The sequence below is a fragment of the Schistocerca cancellata genome, chromosome 4 (assembly GCF_023864275.1).
Source record: "Schistocerca cancellata isolate TAMUIC-IGC-003103 chromosome 4, iqSchCanc2.1, whole genome shotgun sequence".
In the NCBI taxonomy this organism is placed as follows: Eukaryota; Metazoa; Arthropoda; class Insecta; order Orthoptera; family Acrididae; genus Schistocerca; species Schistocerca cancellata.
The window spans coordinates 172,522,696-172,546,934 of NC_064629.1; the positions used below are offsets into that span (position 1 = coordinate 172,522,696).

Genomic DNA, 24,239 nt, shown 5'->3' on the forward strand with positions numbered 1-24,239 from the left:
CGTGTACAGAATCCTGCACTGGCAACCATTTTGCAATTATGGACGGCTATAGAGGCAGCATGACTCAATATTTCTTCAGGTGACTTCCAACGACTTGTTAAATCCATACCACGCCGAGTTGCTGCAATACGGCGGCAGTAGGGCGACCGACACGATGCTGGGAGGTACCTCATCATTTTTGACATTTCAGTGTGTTGTGTAACTTAATTTTTGAAGTCCCTTCGAACAGTAATAACTGCAGTAATTATTTTAGGTGACGCCGTCTCGAAAACTGCACCAGCAGAAATTCCAGTCGCGGCGCATGGAATTAAAGTTGCTAATGTGAGGTTGGGATGGGAGTGGGACAGGGTTGTAACCTATCCCCGATGTTATTCAATCTGTATATTGAGCAAGCAGTAAACGAAACAAAGAAAAATTCGGAGTAGGAATTAAAGTCCATGGAGAAGAAATAAAAACTTTGAGGTTCGCCGATGACATTGTAATTCTGTCACGAGACAGCAAAGGACCTGGAAGATCAGTTGAACGGAATGGACCGTGTCTTGAAAGGAGAATATAAGATGAACATCAACAAAAGCAAAACGAGGATAATGGAATGGAGTCGAATTAAATCGGGTGATGCTGACGAAATTAGATTGGGAAATGAGACACTTAAGGTAATAAATGAGTTTTGCTATTTGGGGAGCAAAGTAACTCATGATGGTCGAAGTAGAGAGGATATAAACTGTAGACTGGCCAGTGGCGAGGAAAGCGTTTTAATCTGCCAGGTAGTTTCATATCAGCGCACACTCCGCTGCAGAGTGAAAATCTCATTCTGGAAACATCCCCCAGGCTGTGGCTAAGCCATGTCTCCGCAATATCCTTTCTTTCAGGAGTGCTAGTTCTGCAAGGTTCGCAGGAGAGCTTCTGTAAAGTTTGGAAGGTAAGAGACGAGGTACTGGCAGAAGTAAAGCTGTGAGTACCGGGCGTGAGTCGTGCTTCGGTAGCTCAGATGGTAGAGCACTTGCCCACGAAAGGCAAAGGTCCCGAGTTCGAGTCTCGGTCGGGCACACAGTTTTAATCTGCCAGGAAGTTTCATATCAGCGCACACTCCGCTGCAGAGTGAAAATCTCATTCTGGAAACATCCCCCAGGCTGTGGCTAAGCCATGTCTCCGCAATATCCTTTCTTTCAGGAGTGCTAGTTCTGCAAGGTTCGCAGGAGAGTTTCTGTAAAGTTTGGAAGGTAGGAGACGATGTACTGGCAGAAGTACAGCTGTGAGTAGCGGGCATGAGTCGTGCTTCGGTAGCTCAGATGGTAGAGCACTTGCCCGCGAAAGGCAAAGGTCCCGAGTTCGAGTCTCGGTCGGGCACACAGTTTTAATCTGTCAGGAAGTTTTGAATAGTTATTTGTTATTCCATGAACCGGTTGTCGAACCTTTTCAGGGTCATTTTCAGATGGTTTCTGGAAGTTACATGACTATTTCTAGCATAATGCTGGTTGCTGGCTCTGTGACAAGAAGATGGAACACGCTCTGCACTATGTAAGGTGAGGACGATAGCATTTATGCTTTGCGTCGGGTCACCTAAGAAGCGCGCGCTACTGCTGGAGTTTTGTCAAATATTATTTCATTCTTTTTAAAAATTAAATGACATTCGAAGCTATATGGTTTCTTTGCTCGTCTCTTTTTAGGCATCTGAACTGCAACTGCTCATACCATTGCAGGTTGTTGGAAACTTGCTCGCCAGTGCTGTCAAAGTTTAATGCGCCGGTAAAGCTGTTGTCCCGCGTTATCGCTCAGACTATGTGCGTGTTACAGCACAAAACGTATCCTTAGAATGGCACTTGACTGCACTGGCTGCACCTTGGCTTCCACTCCACATGAAACGAAATCCAATTGGATTCAAGCAAACGCGTAGAAATACATGGCGTAATGTTTACATCAGGTTTATTCTCATATACTAACAACCTACTCGACGAATACCAATCAGGTTTCCGTAAACATCGAAGCACAACATTCGCACTGATTAAGACGACAGTTGACCTGAAACTTGCCATGCACAGACAAGAAACGACTATCATTTGCTTCTTAGATTTTAGCAAACCATTTGATACTGTCGACTTCGACATCTTACTAGCCAAACTTAGCGGTCTAAATTTCTCACCAAGTGCAGTGCAATGGTTTCGCTCATACATGACGTCTCGTCAGCAACTCGTCCTGTCCGGGAATATAAAATCACAATGGCGGCAGGTAGTGTCAGGCGTTCCCCAAGGCTCAGAATTAGGTCCTGTACGCTTCTCTCTGTATGTCAGTGATGTGTCATCGGTTTTGACCTATTGCAAATATCATATGTATGCTGATGACCTTCAGTTGTATCTAAGTGTGAAACCAAGCTATCTTAAGAAAGCTACTCAAAATTTCAATACTGACCTCGATGCACTATCAAAATGGGCACAGGACATGGGACTAAAAATAAACCCATCTAAAACCCAAGCGGTACTTGTTGGTCACTCTAAGCTCATTAGCCCAAAACATCGGGAATCCGTACCATCTCTTATCCTAAATGGAACAAATATTAACTTCTCTCCCTCAGCAAAGAGTTTGGGAGTAATAATAGATGAAAATCTAAATTGGACAGAGCACGTAACTGAAGTGTGCAAAAAAGCATAAGCATCCCTTCATGTCCTACAAAAATATAAAAAACTCTTCCCTTTCGGTCTGAAAAAGAAATTAATAGAAACGCTTATACTCCCAATCATTGACTACAGCGATATTATCCTACAAGGCCTCTCTCAGGCAAATTCGCGACGTCTGGAACTGGTCGTGAATGCCTGCGTCCGATATATCTGTGACGTTCGACTTTTTAATCACATTCCACCAGCATATGCAAAATTGTCCTGGCTGCGTGCAGGCAAACGCAGAGATTTCCATACACTCTGTCTCATCTACTGCCTTATAAATGTACACTGTCCCTCATATCTCTCCTCGTCCTTAACGCTTATGTCGGAACAACATGACAGAAACACACCTTCCCATCATAATAAAATCCTCTCTGTTCCACTGCATCGCTCAGTCACCTTCTCCAAGTCCTTTACAGTAGCGGGAACCCGACTCTGGAATAACCTCCCCCGTTATGTTAGAGAACTTAAAAACATGTCCGGCTTCAAAAAAACAGTTAATGACGTATCTGCTTAAGCAACAGTAATGCCTTCCTCTGTACATGAATGCGCTTCACCTCATTACTTCCCTCTTTTCCCCTCCTTAAATCTCCCTTCCCCAAAACTCGCTATACTAGTAAACATTGCCCGCATCTCGTGGTCGTGCGGTAGCGTTCTCGCTTCCCACGCCCGGGTTCCCGGGTTCGATTCCCGGCGGGGTCAGGGATTTTTCTCTGCCTCGTGATGGCTGGGTGTTGTGTGCTGTCCTTAGGTTAGTTAGGTTTAAGTAGTTCTAAGTTCTAGGGGACTTATGTCCACAGCAGTTGAGTCCCATAGTGCTCAGAGCCATTTTTTGAACTAGTAAACATTTACTTGATATTAATGTACATCTGCACAAATATTCATCACTATAGCCAATTTTTCTCGTGTTTATCATTATTATTTGATTTTTTTACTGTTATTATTATTGCTTTTATCATAATTCGTATGTATAGCACCTGTTGCAAAAATACTGCCAGCACTTACTTTATTAGGTCTTAATCATTACTCTTTAATCATATTGCCACTAGAGTAATCTAATTTTCTTATTTAAACTATTGTCATGATGTGACTCTGATGTGTGAAATGCTGCATGTGTGGAATACTGGTCCGATGTAAGAGGGGGCCTGATGGTCCTAATCTGATCAGGTTAAAGCCGGCCGGGGTGGCCGAGCGGTTCTAGGCGCTACAGTGTGGAATCGCGCGAACGCTACGGTCGCAGGTTCGAATCCTGCCTCGGGCATGGATGTGTGTGATGTCCTTAGGTTAGTTCGGTTTAAGTAGTCCTAAGCTATAGGGGACTGATGACCTCAGAAGTTAAGTCCCCTAGTGCTCAGAGCCATTTTTATTAGGTTAAATAAATAAATAAATAAATATAGTTGCTATTTTCTTCTTTGCAATGTCAGTTTTTGACAAAATAGTGTATTTTATATTTCTAGTGAAGCTATTACATGGAATCTTGTAGCTGGCAGAATAACTCAGTATGATAAATTGCCAGTACGACTTTTCTGTCTTAATTCAAGCTGAGTGCATTTTACGAACTTACGCACTCCCTTCCAACCACACTCGCCGCTGGTCGTATTTCAGTGCCTGTGGCTCCGTCCCGTAACCGCACACAGTGCCTTGGACAATCTGCGTTTCTTTTATTAGGCTGTACGTCAGTCTGATTTATCTCTCTGGCGATCTTCTCCTTGAAAGATTGTAAAAGTACGTGCGGTAAGGGCAGCCCGCGAAGTAGAACAAAAGGCCAATGGAAAGTGTTGTCTGGGAACTTTCGCGAACACGTTTGTGGTTGCACCAGTCGTCAGCGGTGACGCTCCATGCAAGTAACCCCTCACATCAGATGTTCAGAATGGGTGTCTTATTGGTGAATCTTCTGCCAGTAATGTGTGTAAACTCATAAATGTCCATGTAGCCCCGCATCATACTGCTAATTTTTCTTTTTTCCCGGGGGGAATTTAACAGTTAGCGAGCTGTTTTGAATCGAACGTAATAACACTTACGCAATATCTGTTAAGGAGTGTGCAGCGTTTTTAAATCACTGGAAATAGGTAATGCACAATACCAAACCACATGAGACTCATTTACATGCACGTTTCCATTACGGTCAATTTTGCATCATTACGCCACAGGGCATGAAAGGGAAGTAGTGGTTGGGAAGGGAGTGAGACAGGGTTGTAGCCTCTCCTCAATGTTAATAACTCTGTATATTGAGCAGGCAGTAAACGAAACAAAGAAAAATTCGGAGTAGGAATTAAAATCCATGGAGAAGAAATAAAAACTTCGAGGTTCGCCGATGACATTGTAATTCTGTCAGAGACAGCAAAGGACTTGGAAGAGCAGTTGAACGGAATGGACAGTGTCTTGAAAGGAGGATATAAGATGAACATCAACAAAAGCAAAACGAGGATAATGGAATGTAGTCGAATTAAATCTGGTGATGCTGAGGGAATTAGATTAGGAAATGAGACACTTAAAGTAGTAAAGGAGCTTTGCTATTTGGGGAGCAAAATAACTGATGATGGTCGAAGTAGAGAGGATATAAAATGTAGACTGGCAATGGCAAGGAAAGCGTTTCTGAAGAAGAGGAATTTGTTAACATCGAGTATAGATTTAAGTGCCAGGAAGTCGTTTCTGAAAGTATTTGTATGGAGTGTAGCCATGTATGGAAGTGAAACATGGACGATAAATAGTTTGGACAAGAAGAGAATAGAAGCTTTCGAAATGTGGTGCTACAGAAGAATGCTGAAGATTAGATGGGTAGATCACGTAACTAATGAGGAGGTATTGAACAGAATAGGGGAGAAGAGGAGTTTGTGGCACAACTTGACAAGAAGAAGGGACCGGTTGGTAGGACACGTTCTGAGGCATCAAGGGATCACAAATTTAGCATTGGAGGGCAGCGTGGAGGGTAAAAATCGTAGAGGGAGACAAAGCGATGAATACACTAAGCAGATTCAGAAGGATGTAGGTTGCAGTAAGTACTGGGAGATGAAGAAGCTTGCACAGGATAGAGTAGCATGGAGAGCTGCATCAAACCAGTCTCAAGACTGAAGACCACAACAACAATAACACGCCACAATACTGTCGACAGACACTGGTTGCCTTACATTGTTAACAAAGCTCGTTTAAAAATCGTTTACTGATATACCCTCGCACGAAACGCTGTGTAGTAACATTTTAGTTTTTGGCACGGAATTATGGACACGGCAAAATTTCACAACACACTACATAGTTCTAAGTTTACGATGCGACGTATTACACTTTTTAACGTAAGAGGCACTATAAAAAACAAAATAAAATAAAAATTTCGGGGCACCCTGCACAAGTGTTGCCTGCAACGGCAGGTAAACATCAGTTCTTGAAAATCACGTCGGGCTTGCTGCCGGATTCTGAAATCAACTGATTCAATATTTCGGCGAACTGACTCAATATTTCGGCGATCCAACTGTTTGACACCTTCCGCATACCGCTGCTGCTGCTGAGTCGCGCTGAAATCTGATGACTAGGTTACAAATTATCGTCACACTTAGGCCTCCGTACCGTACTTGACGCATGCACCGCCCATCACAGTTGCTGCCCACCAAGACAGCGAGTGGCGCCACCCGTAGTAAAACACTGGCGGCAACAATACAGAGTTCGCCATAAAAATGTATACACACTTTAAGGAACGGAAACTTATTTATGTGTTTATTTTACATTTAATAATTGATCACACATGTTGTACGACCTTCAGGTTAGCACATGGTTACTTTAAATGTTCAAAATGTTCACCCTTGGCTGCTATACACGCAACAGAACGACGAGCTGTCGCCGCAGCTACGTCAGTCAGTAGTACAGTGGAGATCGCTGTAATGTCCTGGCGGAGTTCCTCCAGCGTGCGTGGCTTACGTCGATAGACGTTATCTTTCACAGTTCCCTACAAGTTTTACATCACCTCGGTTTAAGAGAGTTCCGGAATCTGTACAGAAAACTGGAATAGAGATCAACATAAACATAATTTCCGCCCTTTTTATTGCTCATGAAAAGCACACATTGCATGTTGTACCACCATACACCGAGACCTTCAGAGGTGGTGGTCCAGATTGCTGTACACGCTGGTACCTCTAATACCCAGTAGCACGTCCTCTTGCATTGATGCGTGCCTGTATTCGTCGTGGCATACTATCCACAAGTTCATCAAAGCACTGTTGATCCAGATTGCCACACTCTTCAATGGCGATTCGGCGTAGATCTCTCATAGTGGTTGGTGCGTCACGTCGTCCATTAACAGCCCTTTTCAATCCATCCCAAGCATGTTCAATAGGGTCCATGTCTGGAGAACATGCTGGCCACTCTAGTCGAGAGATGTCGTTATCCTGAAGGAAGTCATTCATAAGATGTGCATGATGGGGGTACAAATTATCGTCCATGAAGACGAATGCCTCGCCAACATGCTGCCAATATGGTTGCACTATCGGTAGGAGGATGGTATTCACGTACTGTACAGCGGTTACGACGCCTTACATGACCACCAGCAGTGCATGTTGGCCCCACATAATGCCACCCCAAAACAGTAGGGACCCTCCACCTTGCTGCACTCTCTGGACAGTGTGTCTGAGGCGTTCAGCCTGATCGGATTGTCTCCAAACACGTCTCCAGACGATTGTCTGGTTGAAGACATACGCTACACTTCTCGGTGAAGAGAACGTGATTCCAATCCTGAACGGTCTATTTGACATGTTGTTGGGCCCACCTGTACCGCACTGCATGGTGTTACGGTTGCAAAGATGGACCTCACCATGGACGTCGGGAGTGAAGTTGCACATCGTACAGCCTATTGAACACATTTTGAGTCATAACACAATGTCCTGTGGCTGCACGAAAGGCATTATTCAAGATGGTGGCGTTGCTGTCAGGGTTTCTCCGAGCCATAATCCATAGGTAGCGGTCATCCATCGCAGTAGTAGCCCTTTTGCGGCCTGAGCGAGGCATGTCATTGACAGTTCCTGTCTCTCTGTATCTCCTCCATGTCTGAACAACATTGCTTTGGTTCACTCCGAGACGCCTGGACACTTCCCTTGTTAAGAGCCCGTCCTGGCACAAAGTAACAATGCAGACACGATCGAACTGCGGTATTGACCATCTAGTCATGGTTGAACTACAAACAACACGAGCCGTGTACCTTCTTCCTGGTGGAGTGACTGTAACTGATCAGCTGTCGGAACCCCACTGTCTAATAGGTGCTGCTCATGTATGGTTGTTTACATCTTTGGGATGATTTAGTGAAATCTCTGAACAGTAAAGGGGGCTGTGTGTGTGATAAAATATCCACAGTCTACGTCTATCTTCAGGAGTTCTGTTAACTGAGATGATGCAAAACTTTTTTTGATGTGTGTATAAATGGAACTGATAAGTCATTATGATAGGATAACGTCAGTTCTCAGATACTGCTTCAAAAATAAATGTGAATAGCATCTGTCAGTGCTTAAATTAGTAAAATAAAATGTCATTAGATGCTACCTTTATTTATTGGAAGGAAGATTGGCACACAGAGCCCTGATGTCTGTTTTGAGGGGACAAACCTGATCAAAATATGCCTCCAAACTATCTGGGGATCACATTGGACAGGACACTCACTTTTAAAGAGTGCTTAACATGAACATCTGCTAGGCTCAAAAGCAGGAATAACGCTATTCATAAGCTCTGTGGCACTAATTGGGGATCATCAGCAGATACTCTTAGAGTATTGGCACTTGGGATGGTGTACTCAACAGTAGAGTACTGTGTGTCTGTCTGGCTTTTAGTCCATATGTAAAAAAGATAGAAACAGAACTTAACAAATCCATGTGATCTGTTAGTGAGTCAGTATGACCCACTCCCAAATACTGGTTACCTATCTTGAGTCACATGATATCCATTTTTTCCCAATATTGAAGATTTCCTGACAGTGACGAGTGGTGTCCTGAACTGTTCAAAAGATGGAGTTAAATTTTCCTTGAGACATGTGAATCTCCATTTTATCTGCGATAATGATGGAAGTGGCCATGCCACAAATTTTAATTCATTTCATCAGCTTCTATCATTAAGTACAAAAGATCTTGATATTCACTTAAAGCTGTTAATATAATATAAGTAGGGGGCAGTGCCTGAAAATATCTTTTAGCACAATCTTAGCAATACCAGCAGCACATTTTCCATAACCTAACGTGTACACTGATGGGAGGGGTACTTAATAACCACCACAAAAATTTTTGAAATTACAATTTGTGTTAATTGTCAATGACTTTTATTCACAACATACTTCCTAAAGATCTGTAGATGTGTATGAAGGATCCTGAACTTGAAAATATGAATGACATTTCTTGCAAACTGTTGTTTTTGCTACTAAGACTTTATCTTATGCCTCAAGTTTTACTGAAAAATTTGAAATAATTATGGAATCTGGTACATGGAGTCATTAAAAACAATAAATATTTTTCATTATTTTAAAATATAAAGCAGACAAGTAGATTACAATATTTTCAAAAGGTGGTCATAGTACTTCCCCCATGGCTCCGTGCCCCAGTATTGTAAGGGTTAATGATACAGAATAAGAGCATTACAATTTTCTGTATATATAAATGACTTAGTAGGTAACAGCAGTTGCTCTTTGAAGTTAATTGTGAATGGCAGTTATGCACAAGAAGAACTTATCATTCAAACATTGTTATGAAACACAGAAAGAGCTCTGCCTGATCAGTGTTTGATTCAAACACTCACACCTAAACCACAACAACCAATTGTAATGCACGTCACATGTAAGCCTCACATACCGAAGTGTACTCATTTCTAGTGGTGTAAGGCAAAAGAGCTTCATAAATCTGGTCATGAAGAAAGCTAATGCAAGGCTGATATTTGTTGGAAGAATACTGAAGAAGTAAAACTCATTCATGGAGGAAGAGATTGCTCATAAACAACTGTTTCTCAAGTGAGGACCCATACCTAGTTATATTTCTGGAAGTGAGAGAGAAGGTTCAATATGTTAACACATAATATAAATTTAAATGTTTCAGTGTCTTTTCTGAAAGTAATCTACTGGCTGTAACCATATGTGGAAGTAAAATGCGGATGCTAAAGAGTACAGACAAGAGGAGAATAGAAGCTTTTAAAATGCAGTGTTACGGAAGATTGCTGAAGGCAGATGGAGGAAACAGTGAATCAAACTGGGGAGAAAAGAGCTTTACGTCATAATTTAACTAATGGAAGGAACAGAGTGGTACGACAATTTGTGAGGCACCAAAGAAAAGTAATTTGGTAACAGATAACTGTGGGGGATGAAAAATTAAGAGGCCAAGATCTAAATACAATAAGCAGGTTTAAATGGATATATGGTGTTACACATAAAGGAAAGCACTTGCCCAGGATAGGCTAGCATGGAGAGCTGTAGAAAACCCATGGACAGATGAACAACACAACAGAGAAGGTACAGAAAGGAGCTGCATAACAAATCCAAGTTTATGTTGTCAGTGTGAGAGCATTGCAGAAGTTTTCAACAGTCCACAGTGGAAGACATCGTTAGAAAGATGTAGGGCATCATCGTAAGATTTAAAAGTCCAAGAGCGAACATTCCTGGATTTCTCATTCATCTCACACAAAAGCCATGAGAATAACATTTCAGAAAGTTAGACTTCTGTGAAAGGATCCCAACAGAATCATTCTTTCAGCAGACTATCCATAAAAGGAACGGGAATGGGTGGGGAAGTATAATAATGGTATGCCATCAACCATTCTTCCCATCAACACATTCTTCACACTGTGTTGTGGCATTCAGGTGTACCTTATGTGTATGAATAAAATACATAGTTAATTTAAGTACACTTGATAAAATATACATTTAATCAATCACATCTAAAAAGATTAATTATTGTACTAATATTTTTAATTTCTAATGTCCTTATTGAGACATATTTATTGTGAATGCACATTTAAATATGTTCTTTGAGATGGTCCTGATAAGTGTGACAGAGTCCAGTTTGGTGCTTTACTTTTTGTTTGTTTCTTGAGAAGAAGCAGCTCTGTAGTCCTGTTTAAATTCGTTTGTATTTCACAGTGAGTGGACAGGACTGTCCCAGCCAGCAAGACACCAGTGGGAGCACGGCACTGTTGACTAACGCCTTGTTACCACTTTCACTGCTACTCCTCATGTAGAAAACTTTACAGATGTGAAAATTTCGCCTATTTTAAGACAAACCATAACTCCATCTCTAATGAAAATAAGAACTTATTTTGGACATGCTTGCAGATACACTAGCTATCTGTACTATTCGCACATTTCAGAAATTTTACGTAATTTTTGTGTGAGACAAACTTCAAAGGCAAGAGTAAAATGCTGTGGAGGTTGTATATCTGCAGTACTTGTTGTGACTTTGTACATTAATCATCATATGCCAACTAATTTAAATTAAACTGTAGCCATAGTTAAGAAGCACTAACTAACACCACAGTGGTGTTTCTAAATATAAGGTCAGCATTTTAGTGTTCTTACAGCAAGTACTGCAGTTTAGGATGTCAGTTGATTTACTTTATTTATTTTAATAAACAGTTGTTTCAAAGTAACCTCTGATATTTACCAGGTGTGAATCTGCGGACCAAGAAGAAGAGAGTTGTGGGCGAAGACTCGCAAGATGGCTTCGAGGAACCAGAGCGGCCTATGTCATGGGAGGGAGAGCTGTCAGATGCAGAGATGAGTGCTGTTACTGCAGGACACAGCAAACAACTGCCTGTAAGTTTCCAAGTCATTGCTAAGCTTACGAGAAGAACAAATACATTTTGACTGAAATAATTGATGTATTTCAGAAGCATGTAAAAAATAATGACACCCACTTGAGAGAACATGATCATTATCATCCAGTGTAATTTCTTCAACTATAAAACCCAATAAAACAGTTGTGTTCAGTCTCAGTATTCACACACACACACACACACACACACACACACACACACACACACAAGTCAAATCTTGATTGTGATGACAAACTGATCTGTAGCACAACCCAAGGTCAAAGTTAGATTGGAAGGTGATGATTTGATTGTGAGTTGGAGAAGCCAACAAATGTGAAAGCAGAAAATCTGATTGTTGTAAAAACATTGACCAGTAGCAAAGCCTAATGCGTATGTCTGCACTATATTGAAAAATGCAAGGGGGTCCAATTCATAACTTTTACTCAAAAGTTAATAAGGAAAAAGAACAAATTATCTGTGTGATTTCAGGACCATGAGGAAACGTCAATGGAAGGGGTACAAGTCTGTTCCAACAGCAGTACAAGCCTTCGAGAAGAGGGAAAACCTCCCACAAAATTTCCAGACACTGCTGTAAGTTGTCATGAATTGTGAAAAGTTGATATTTCCACTGTAAGACAATGTACTAAAATTTAATGTTCTCTTAATATATGTTCCATACAGTTAGAAATTAGTTAAAACAATGAATGTTCTTCCTTTTTGATTGTTAAACAGTCATTCATTCATCATTAGGGCTGTTGAAAGGATTTTTGCTAATTTTTCTGGCAAGTGAATTTAAAATGAAATGGAAATTTTCCTTACTAGTGTGTATTATTTGCTTTGTGCAACCATATAGTAAAGACATTCACTTTCAAGAAAATCACTAAGTCACATTGGCAGGTGAAAGAATCTATCAATACTGTAAGTTAATCCTTGTTGCAACTGGTTAGTCCATCACCATCCAAGACTGTCCTTAGGAAATGTGATATGATATGAAAAATCTGAGGCATCTAAACTTTTTGGATAAACCAGTACGTTTGTATTCACACTTTGATAGTAAAAGTTGAAAAGTAAAGTCATTTTGCCACTTACTATAGTACCATTGCAAATTTTCTAATTAGATTGAAGAAAATAGGGCCATCAATTCCATGGCAGTATAAACCAACAAAGACTATCATTTTTCTCTTAAGCTGTGTTTTCAGTGTGTACAAATCCATCTGTGTTGAAAATGATTATTGCTGCCTTATTTTTTGCTTTCTGCTTTGATTTTTAGGAGAGAGAATACTGGTCTTTGTCGGGCCAAAATTTTTGGAAATTCAGTACATTCAGAGTCTGATGTTTCAAAACGCAGCCACCAAACCTGATGATAGGTCCAGATATACTTACATAACTAACTTTGTTTATCTTGATTAAAAGAAACACCATATTGACATCCTGTTTAGTAGAGAGATGACTGTATTTTCCTTGAGTGAAAATATCGCTACATAAAAAACAGTTGTAATCTAATCAGTTTTACTGGTAACTGGAGTATTTGCAGGAGACAACTGGCCCACTCACAAAAGTAATTGGCAAATAACACAACATTTGAGATATTGTATTCTACTCATGAATCACCATGTGTTCGTAGTATGGTCTTACCCTTTACCAGATAAAGGGAAGCAAGTGAATAACCCAAATATATTACAAATAACTTAATGGCACATGTCATTAGCTATTGCTTCTACATTTTATCAGAATTTTAGGTTCTGTGCATAGCTACAATTGTTTATCAATCCCTCCAAAAGAAGGTAAATCCAGAACTTTAAACTAAAACCCTTTCCTGTAGGTTCTGTTGCACATTTCACATTTGACTCATACTACTACTTTCTGGCCAAGCCTATCTTTGAATGGACTCTCATCATAGTGATGTGTGTGTTAAAAAATATTTTAATGAGCACCATATTTGAGCATTGGTTTCGCCATGTCATGCTCAATGAACAACTGGTGTGGTTCTGATGGTAGAGTACTGGAGATGATGGATAATCTCTGCTGCTGTTAATTACAGATTTCCTCATCAGCAGCAATGATTTTATAGGGGCTGGAGCTGTATTTCATCAGAAAATTATAGGGCCACATATTGCCCACATTGCTAAATTATTTTTCATGAGACAGTACCACTTACTCATAAGGTTTCATGTTAAACAAGCGTGTTAGCAACTGAATATTTAGAGGAGATACAGTCAGTTGGCAACTGGTAGATTGTTGTCCAGCAGAAGTCACTATCCATTAACTGTTCACTGAGATTGAGGTTGAGCCACTCTGACAGGCAATTGTGTATGTACTTATTTGACTTAATGCTATGATGTGCAGAATACTTTACGGCTGCTCTTTGTGATTTTAAAAAAAAGTACTTATTTTGTACCAACAGTGTTGTTGCAAAAGCTTGTTATTTTCACTGTTAGCACATTTCTTTCTTTCCTGGTGATTCCTTAATGTTGCAACATACATACATTAGAGAAAACAAAATTTTCATACAATTATTTCACATTTTAGCTGTTATAGCATGTACTAACTGCTTTCTTCATAATACCTAGCCTACATTGCTATGTTCATTCTACGAAATGTATCAGATGTATAAATATATTTATTAGTCTGATTCTCTGCTTGCATGAGAAATGTAAGAGGAAACAAAATATTTTGCCACATGTATCAGCTATTGATTGTGTGTGCAGCGCACAGTCGCTCACTGCTTTGCTTGAGGGAGTAAACAATATTGGTAACAGTGTTGTAAGAAGACTATTCTGCTGTACTTTCTTTGTGCTGACAGTACCTAATTTTCAGAATGTATTTTTTAAAGTTTGTTTAGTATCTGCTATAAAATAATTACTGCACTCACTAAACAATGAGTAAAAACTTAAGTTCAATGTGATTCAGCAGCGTGGAGATACAGGCAGCAGTAGCAGCAGTGACAAGTGCTCGGATGCAGTGAGAGGGGCTGGCCCCACCACAGGCTGCAGTGAGTTGCCCCTGCTGGTTGACCGGCTGCTGGCTCAGAGGCACCCTCACCTAGGAAAGCCATCACCCAGTCCTGATTCTGCAATCCATTCTGCCTACTCGTACTCCTCACCTGCACAGAGTCCTGTCACCAGTCGCAGCAGCCACGGTATGTCATCAGGAGGACCAGTGGAAGCTATGCTCTATTTTTTGTAAAGTTTTCAACTTTTTGCAGAAATGTGCTGTACTTTCTTAGCATAAAATCAGTAGTTTGTGGAGCTTGTCAGTTATTATAATTTTTAGTTTTTAGGGATAATTTTTCTCTGCCCATTCATCACCTCAGATATTCTCATTTGTGAATAGTGACAAGTGTCAGTTGTATAACAATGAAAATTTGTGCTGGACTGGGACTCGAACCCAGATTTTCCACGTATCATGAGAGGCTATCCGAGCACAGCTCATAGACATACGGAAGTTTGGGTCTGATGGTTGTCCTTATTTACAAATACATTTCATGTATTTCATAATGGCTGTGGTCTCCACAGTGCCTGTTCCTGCATACATGTGTGCATGTCCAAAGGTACTTTGCATCATGTTTCTGAACAACACAGGCACTACAATATTGTATCAAATGATTCTGATCTATTCTTTCACTGAGGTGGTATAATTTGCTGAAGTGAGGTAATTGCAGTTCAGAATATTTGATGCAGATTTTGGAGCTATTTTATAACAATGTTTGCTTAAAAAGGAAACAGTCTCATCATATTTTGATCTCATGTCTTTAAACAGTGTTAAAATTATCAGCTTATTGCGCTCTGTGCAAATAACAATGTCACTTTTACTGTATTCTTTTCTTCTGCATAATAACTTTAATCATTTCTATTATGCAACTTTTAATGTAAAAAATATTGTTACTTTTTATTTAATTTTCAGACTTTTGTATATATTTTAACCATGTTTGTTTTATTCATTTAATTTACTTGTTTTTGTAGCAGTATGTGTAATGTGGACAGGTGGAAGTCCCAACAGTTTTGTTATGGTTCTTTACATTATCTCTGTTTCAAAACTACTGAATATCCACCTGTTGTGTTGATGCCTGCAATCAGAAACCCTCATTTCCTTCTAATTTCACTTTTATTTTCTATTGGCAGATGGTGTTATAATATATCTCACATTTATTTGCTGTTGTGTAGAGTTGTATGCTTGCTCTAACCTACTTGCTTGTGTTAACAGTTTTGAATGTTCCAATATTTTACATTTTCTTTCTACATTTTCTAGGTATTCAGTCTTCTGGTTTTAGTTCGCCATACACACCATCTCTATCACGAAACAATTCAGATGCATCACAGTATGGCGATTCCAGTTGCTACAGTTATGGAGGTGACTATTTACTTTTCAGAAATGTACATTTTTCTAACATAGTGTGATTGATAACATTCTGCTACTTTGACTGTCATTGGATGAATTAAAATGTGACTTCATTTTATTTAAATTACTGTACAGTTTAGACTCTGCAACCGTGTTAGAATGTTATTATTCAGACTTTTGGTGACTGTGTGCCTGTTCCAACTAAAATATTTGTGAGATAGTGTTTTAAGTTTGTTTTATGATTTTAATTATCTGCTGACTGCATAATGCTGTAGGAAATCTTAGCTGGTGCAGCATCATCAATGCATTGTCAGGTCTGGTCTAGCAATAAAGTATATGTCTGGAAATGGAAAGGTCATGGGATTGAATCTTGGTTGGTCTGTGGATTTTTTTCAGTCTGCCTTTAACCTAGCCTTCACCTCTCAAAGATATGAAGATTTACCAGGAATGATGTGTGGTTTGAATTTCATATTAAACTGGAGGTCACTTTTCCGTGGTAGGATTACAGTTGTAGGTTAGGGATATAAAAGTAGCTGAAGAGATGTCCAGTTGAAAGGCTTGCACCAGGCTGTTGAGCCACATGAAATTAATTACTGTTGTTAATGCACTGGATGCATATTACAGAAAAATCTAAACATTTCCAAATGATTGTTCTCAAATAAATTTTAGATATTTAGCATGTTATGAAGTAACTGAAAGGGCACTCTGTGTTAAAGAAGTTACTTCTGTTGAAAATGAAGCACAGTTTTCCAGATTTAATATGGAATGCAATGTGTGGGGTAGCAAGAATTATGTACCTTTAGTACAGGCCACACACATAAGAATAGCTGTTATCATCATAATATTCACTGCCATTGTTTCATAATATTCACTGCCATTGTTTCTGATGTCCTTTTCTTATTACACCAGTAGCTAATTCACACAGTTAGAAGTAAGAATCTAAAGCTGGACGACATGTCTGGAGTAGCAGTAATTTTGTTTATGGGCCATTGTGCAGGTTATGATTGAAATTCAAAGAACATCATCACTTTCATATAACAGCAGTTTAAGTTGCATGTGCCAGAAAAGTTCACAGGAGGCACAATGTTAGCTATTCCACATTTAATTGACATTTAGAGTGACATCTCATGGCAGTGGTAGTAGATGCAAGGTACCGCACCACCTGGTCTACCTGTCTCCAATGGAGTTGAGTGCCTTTAAGTAACATAGGTCGTAAAGATTGGTAACTTTTCACTCAAAGTGATAGGGCATTTTCTATTGTTTACATAGTTCAGAGACATCCTGATGATGGTATTGTGGCCCACATGTACATAGTACATTTTCACTGTTTTACATTTTATTATTTTGAAATAATGTATGTTCTTAAATTTTATTAAAATCACTAACTTAATAGCATTTTTCTGTTTGTTACTTTTATATATCAGAAGATGGTTGTTTAGCAATTGAAACTAAAATTTAAAAATTCTAAATGACTATATTATTGTGATCCAGAAAATAAAAAGAAAACTGAGGCATCATAGTTCAGCCAATTGGCATAAAATATTTATAAATTGTATAATAAAAAACCTTCCTCATGAAACAGTATATCTACATCAAAATACCTACAATAGTTTTCATTTGCGATCTGTTAAATTTGTCCTTCCTTTTACTTTCAGACCTGTTACTCCAGGTTTATTATGCACACTTTTCGAAAATGATTACTGCTCAGACATTCTTCATGCAGCATTGTGTATTCCTTCTGTTAACATGCTTGTTTGCTTAAGGCAAAATGCATTCTGATACCTACTGGTGTTCTTATTTCGTATTTTGTTTCACATGTTTTGTATAAGTTAGTGTGAAACCAATTATATGTGTAAGTAACATTGAATTTAATCCTAGGATTTTCAGAGAATAATTAACATACACTAAAAAAATATTTTTTGTAGCACCACTTAGTGGTCACGCTAATGCATTTTGAGAAGTAAATCCAAGTAAGTTGTGTGTTTCACCTGTAATTAAGAGATTTTCTTTTATTGTTAGTTTTTCATTAAACTATTATTTCTCTTTCCTCAGGACTTCCTTCTTCAGGCTTCAGTTCTCCATATACTCCATCACTCTCTCGAAACAATTCGGATGCGTCCCAGTATGGAGGTTCACAACACAGCAGTTGTTACAGTTATTCACCCACACAATTTTCCCCCAGTCATTCACCAATACAGTCTCGACATCTGCACAACTTCTCATCGCCCGTGTTGCCGAGAGGGCCAGTTTTGTATGGAGGTCATGCAGCACCTAGCACTGAAGTTACAGGTAATTTTACAAATATTTTTACTGTCAGTTGCCAATACAAACAGCTTTTACTCCCTTACGGTATATTTTCTTTCCTCCCTCAGCTTTAGTACATAATAAAGAAATTTTTGTCACTTATTTAGGATAATAATGTTAACATTTATTCTTACATAACTTATTCCATATTCTCTGTTTTCCTGCTTCAGTAATGTTAGTGTCAGCAGGTGTTCTTATTATTGGTATTGGGTTTTCTTATGTATGTAGAGTTCATATTAGAGTGGATATATTGTGAATGATGGCTTATTATATTCTTATTGTAAAATGGCTAGTGCTCTGTCTCTAAGAGCTTTACTGCTGATGGTAAGAATACTTTTGTAGAGGACAGACTGTCTGAAAGCAAGAAGAAGAGATATAATTAGTATCTTGCTGTTCATACAGGATACATGTGCAAATGTCTTGTCAAAGACGCACTTTCAAGAATGGATGCACTTCAAACTCAGTATATCTGGTTGTCAGTTTAAGTGTAGCATTTTCTGGTGTTCACTCCCACTAACTAATGCTTGTATAAATTACTGAACATTCTGCTCCATCTACAAAAGATACTCATAAATTTCAAGCAGTAATAAATATTTGTAAGTGAGCCAGCAGTTACCATTTACAGTTGGAATCATAACAAAAGGAAAGACATCATAAATGCTTGTGTCTTAGATATGTCAGATTTCTATTGAAATACTTATAATTGTAAATTCCAGCTTTTGATAGTATTTCTGTCCTTTAATAACTTTGTATGCAATACCCTCTTTGTATGATGTTTACAAATTGTGCAATACAAGCTGTTTGGCACATTTCACTAGATTGTTTGTAACACACATCACTTTCAGTGGCACTTTCAGATATAACCTTCAGATGTAATAATGGAATCAAGTACTTTCTTGCCATTATTTAAATTTACTTGACGTATCCAATGCATGAAAAAAGAATTTCAGTCATTGAAAAGAAAAATTGTGGATTTGTCATTGTTTAAGATTATCTTCATCTATTGCAATAATTTTTAAGTGTTCCTTGGCAAACTAGTTTTTACCTGTCAAGTTTTCATGATAATGAATTGCTTATTTTCCCATTAGTTTTTATCTTACTGTCATAGTCACCAACTACAAAATAATGATGTAACATTGTTTTATGCCACATTACATTAAATAATACAACTCTTTGAAAATTAAGGCTATAAATAATTGAATTTTGAAACCTTTATATTTCTAAATTCAATGTACTTTGAGTTATGAAAAGGATATTAGTTACATTAAGAAAATAGTTTCAACTAAGTAACCATTCCCTTAATGCACACCACAGTTAATTAATAATCTAATTTTTGTTTAAAACATAACGTCTAGTTCATTCTGATTAGTATTAATCACAATTCCATAATGTATCAGATGAACGAGAGAGTAGTGCCAATATTCTGGATGACAAAATGTCTACCCTGGCATCAGACATGGTGCAACAGCATTCTGCCCTTGCTGCTCCTCCTGGAATTTCTAGGCAGCAGCTTATCAACAGGTGGGTTCACAACAAATGTGCTTGAAACAGTTGACACCAAGATTTTTTAAACGTATTATTTTAGTACTTGAATGTATTACATAGTAGTACAGGAGAATGCTGTAATATTGAATGTGCCAACAATTTGACATTTTATGATCTTGTGTAATTCTAATGGGAAAAAAAGGAGAGCTTCTGTACAGTTTGGAAGGTAGGAGACATACTGGCGGAAGTAAGGCTATGAGGACGGGGTGAGAGTCGTGCTTGGGTAGCTCAGATTGTAGAGCACTTGCCTGTGGAAGGCAAGGGTCTTGAGTTGGAGTCTTGGTGCAGCACACAGTTTTAATCTGCCCGGAAGTTTCAATATTGCATAAACTGCCTTCTTTGCATCTAAAAGTGAATTAATTTTTTTTATGCGTAGCATTTTCTCAGGTTTCTTCAAACTTCACTACAGCATCTTAGAAAACTCTTAGTAATTTCAGATAAAAGTTACAGTTATCATTTTAATTTTGCAATTTTTAAAATTGTTATTAGCATAAATGAAACAATCTCAGTAGGAAAATTCATGAACCTGATACATTTTAGTGGTCAAAAGACTGCTTGGGATAAAAGAACATGTACCTCAGAAATACAATCTTTGACAAAGACAGATGATTGATCTCAGATGCCTTACACATAAGATAGAAAATAACAAACAATGTATAAAAGTAAAATAGCTGACTGGTGTAGATAACTCTTACATAGTTGTTGCCATGTGAAAATAGGCAGAAATTAGTAGAAATTCATATGCCTAAAAAGATGGATGCATGAAGCATACGACGTCCACAACGATATGTTTGTAAAATAGTTTGCTGAGAACCTGTAACCGTGGATGTACCTATAGATGGATTTTCCTGTGTATCTGATACTTAGCTTTACCTCTAGGTAGGAAACAGTATTTTTTCTGCATACATGTAGGAGATGAAATCTCTTTAAAAAAAACAATAACAAGAAGACTGCCTCTAGTGAATTATCAGACATCTAAAATAACCAAGTCGTATGTGTGGTATTTTGAATTCTTACAGAAGAAGAAAGTAATACTTATGAAACTGTAAATGGTTATATACCTTGTTGTGGTTGTGATGGTTGCAGTCTTCATTCTGAAGACAGGTTCCACTACAGCCTACATCCATCTCAATCTGCTTACTGTGTTTGACACTTGTTCTGTGTTTGCAAGTCTTACGCCCACACTTATCTTCATTACCAAATCAATTCTTTTGGTCAGGCTGTGCCATAAATATTATTTTCTCTGGTTTTGTTCAGTACCTTCTCATTTAGTTATTCAATTTATGCATCTTATCATCATTATTATGCTGTAGCACCAGATTTCAAAAGCTACTATTCTCCTCTTTTCTGAATTGTTTATTGGTCATGTTTTACAACTAGGTAAGGCTACCTTCAGAAAAGCCTTGTTAATATTTAAATCTATATTCAGTGTTAACAAATTTAGCTTTTACGAGAATTCCTTTATTGTTATTGCGAAGCAGCACTATATATCCTCTCTACTTTGGCCATCAGCAGTACTTTTTCCACCTTAATAGCAAAACTCAGTGTCTCATTTCCTAATACACTTTCCTCAGCCTTGCCTGATTTAATTAGACTATGTTCCATTACCCTGTTTTGCTTTTGTTGATGTTCACCTTATAACCTCTTTTCAATACACTGTCCATCTTGTTCAGCTACTCTCCAAAGTCATGTGTTGTGTCTGAGGTTTGCTGATGACATTTTAATTCTGTCAAAAGTTTTATTTGTTCTCCACCCCCCCCCCCTCCCAAAAAAACTTTAATTCTCTATTGAAATTTCTTCTTGGTTTCTTTCAGATCTTGCACACCTCATGTGCGCCCAAATTTTTGCAGAACCCAAACTGATCATTGCTGAGGTTGGCCTCTACCACTTTTTCCATTATTTTGTTAATAATTCATGTTAGTATTTTCCAACCATGACTTATGATAGTACATTAATATTCACACCTGTAAGCACCTGCCTTTTTGGAATAAGTGTTGCTAAATTTGCCATGAGGTCTGAGGGTATTTTGTCTGTCTCGTATCTTGCACACCATGTCGAATATTTTTGTCAGAGTTGATTTTCTCAAGGATTTCAATAATTCAGAGGGAATGTCATTGCTCTAGAGGTTTTGTTTTGACTTATGTCAAATTTTTCTCACAGTATCATATCTCCCATCTCATCTCCATTAACTACTTCTTCTCTTTCTATAATGTTGTCATACAATTTTTTCCCTTGTATAGACCCTCTGTGTAGTCATTTCATCTTCCAGCATCCCCTTCTTTGCTTAGTATGAGCTTGTCATCTGAATTCTTAATATTCATACAGATGATTCTCTATTCTCAAACGGTGTCTTCACTTTTCCTATAGGCAGCACCTCTGACCGAGTCATGTATGCTTCTGCAGCCTAGCATTTCACATCTAGCTATACCTGCCATTCTCATTTTTTAGACATCTACATTCCCTTCAACCAGCTTCATTTGCTACATTTTGATATTTTCTCCTTTCAACAATTAAACTGAGTACTTTTATTGTAGGGAAAGTTCTTGCAACATGTAAATAATTTAAGAGTAAGGGAGACCACTCACATAATAGTAGTGTGAATTTTAGGATTTTGGATTAGTCCAAAAGCTAGCTATGTTCTGATTTGTTTTTGTGTGGCTGTCAATGACTCTACACTTCTACTATTCAGAGAGAAGTTAAATACAGTATAGTGTTTGTTATCCAGTTAAATACTTTAAGAATTCTAATACAGGAAGATCTATCACAATCATGTTTGAATGAGTAAATGTATGTTGTTTCAGCCCCTGTCCAATATGTGGTGATAAAATTTCTGGCTTCCATTATGGAATCTTTTCATGTGAAAGCTGTAAAGGATTCTTCAAGCGAACAGTGCAGAATCGCAAGAATTATGTCTGTCTTCGAGGATCTTCTTGTCTCGTTACAATCTCAACCAGGAAGAAATGCCCTGCATGTCGCTTTGAAAAATGCCTAAAAATGGGGATGAAGCTTGAAGGTAAGACAATTTTATGCGGGTCCGGGAAACTGCCAGCAAATAACTTTGATGTATCTGTAACATTTGATTACAGCCAAATGAATACTGCCTTTTTTATATTAATGTGTCATTTTCCAGATGATTTGCCCCCAAATCAGTTTAATTGTGACTTAGTCTGTTGCACTATCTCTCTCTCTCTTTCTCTGACATAAAAATAGTACTGGGACCGAAGCAAACTAAAAGAGGGTTTGCACTTCTATGGAAACTCCCTGGCGAGCAGCGTGGCCCATTGTAATTCAGACAGGGATGAGCCAAGGCCTGTCCTTACCACTTGGTCACTTGCTCGCCAGTCATGTCACAGGATGTTGCAGTCGGTATGCAAACTCAGAACTAGAATAAGTTCCAAATGCCGCAATAGGTAGCACCACTCTATGGAGGACATGTGTCCCAGCTTTCTCTCCTCCTGCAATGTTAACTTGTTAAACAAGCCACTAGGGTACGCCATTCCACCACCCAAAATATTACTGATAGTGATATTTCAACAGCAATCTTAATAATTTTGTTTCATTCACGAATTAGTTTTGAGGATAGAATTTTCTCAATAGCATGACTGCAATCATTATTATTGTCAATCATAAACAAAGCTTAGATTTAATGCTAACATTGTGACATCTGGGAAAGTGTCTAGAATATTGCAGTTGCTGGTGTTACTGCAGGTATAATGTTTAGGTGTATCACATACATGAGTTTTATTTCTATGAACTATGTGTATGGATGTTGTAGTGATTCAAGGTTACTAAGTGTTTTGGATTTTGATACAACAGTTTTCTATACATTGCTATATCTGATACATTATTGACAGTCGGAATTAGCTCATCACATAGTTTCTAGGTTGCTGAATGCACCAACCGCATAATTTCCATGACATCATTGTATAAAGAAAGTTGCTTTTGAATTTGAGAAAATAAAATAATTCCTATGCAGTTCTAAGTGCCAGGAATTATGTCAACCCTAGCAATGCTTACCATTGAAACAGATGCTAAAATATTTATAACACATTTTTCAGTTGCAAACTCCAGCTCCCATCCCATTAGGGGGTAATATGGTATGAATCTGATCAGGTACACAGACACACTGCTAGATACACTCGGTCGACTGTAAACTAATGCAAACTGATTGCTACACAAATAGCTCAAGGAGTGAGGCCTATCCAGATGGAAGTGTCATAGGTAAAGGCACGTCAGTGTTGTTGTGGATACTTATTAGTGCCCCCCTAGATGAGCCGGCCGAAGTGGCCGTGCGGTTAAAGGCGCTGCAGTCTGGAACCGCAAGACCGCTACGGTCGCAGGTTCGAATCCTGCCTCGGGCATGGATGTTTGTGATGTCCTTAGGTTAGTTAGGTTTAACTAGTTCTAAGTTCTAGGGGACTAATGACCTCGGCAGTTGAGTCCCATAGTGCTCAGAGCCATTTGAACCATTTGAACCCCTAGATGAAAACCAGTGAGATACATAACAGAGGCATTTGGTCTTTACATATTTATACTTATTTTATTATCAGAATGAGGATATGACAGATTATTCAAAACAAAATTCCTGTTGTAACTGCAAATCCATAGTTGTGATAGGTGATTGAAAACCTTTGACCA

General features: G+C 38.5%; 1 protein-coding gene across 3 annotated transcripts in view; it reads left to right on the top strand.

Moving 5' to 3' along the window:
- The window catches only part of LOC126183184 (nuclear hormone receptor FTZ-F1 beta), a 413,728-nt gene that overhangs the window by 361,965 nt on the left and 27,524 nt on the right, over positions 1-24,239 (top strand). For 2 of the 3 annotated variants that reach the window (XM_049924916.1, XM_049924918.1), the window contains 7 exons: positions 11,267-11,415; positions 11,904-12,005; positions 14,325-14,553; positions 15,663-15,764; positions 17,805-18,041; positions 19,454-19,577; positions 22,403-22,614. In XM_049924916.1, the coding sequence (XP_049780873.1) occupies positions 11,267-11,415; positions 11,904-12,005; positions 14,325-14,553; positions 15,663-15,764; positions 17,805-18,041; positions 19,454-19,577; positions 22,403-22,614 (1,155 nt within the window). The remainder of the gene's footprint in view (positions 1-11,266; positions 11,416-11,903; positions 12,006-14,324; positions 14,554-15,662; positions 15,765-17,804; positions 18,042-19,453; positions 19,578-22,402; positions 22,615-24,239) is intronic. The other variant, XM_049924917.1, reaches the window with a different exon arrangement.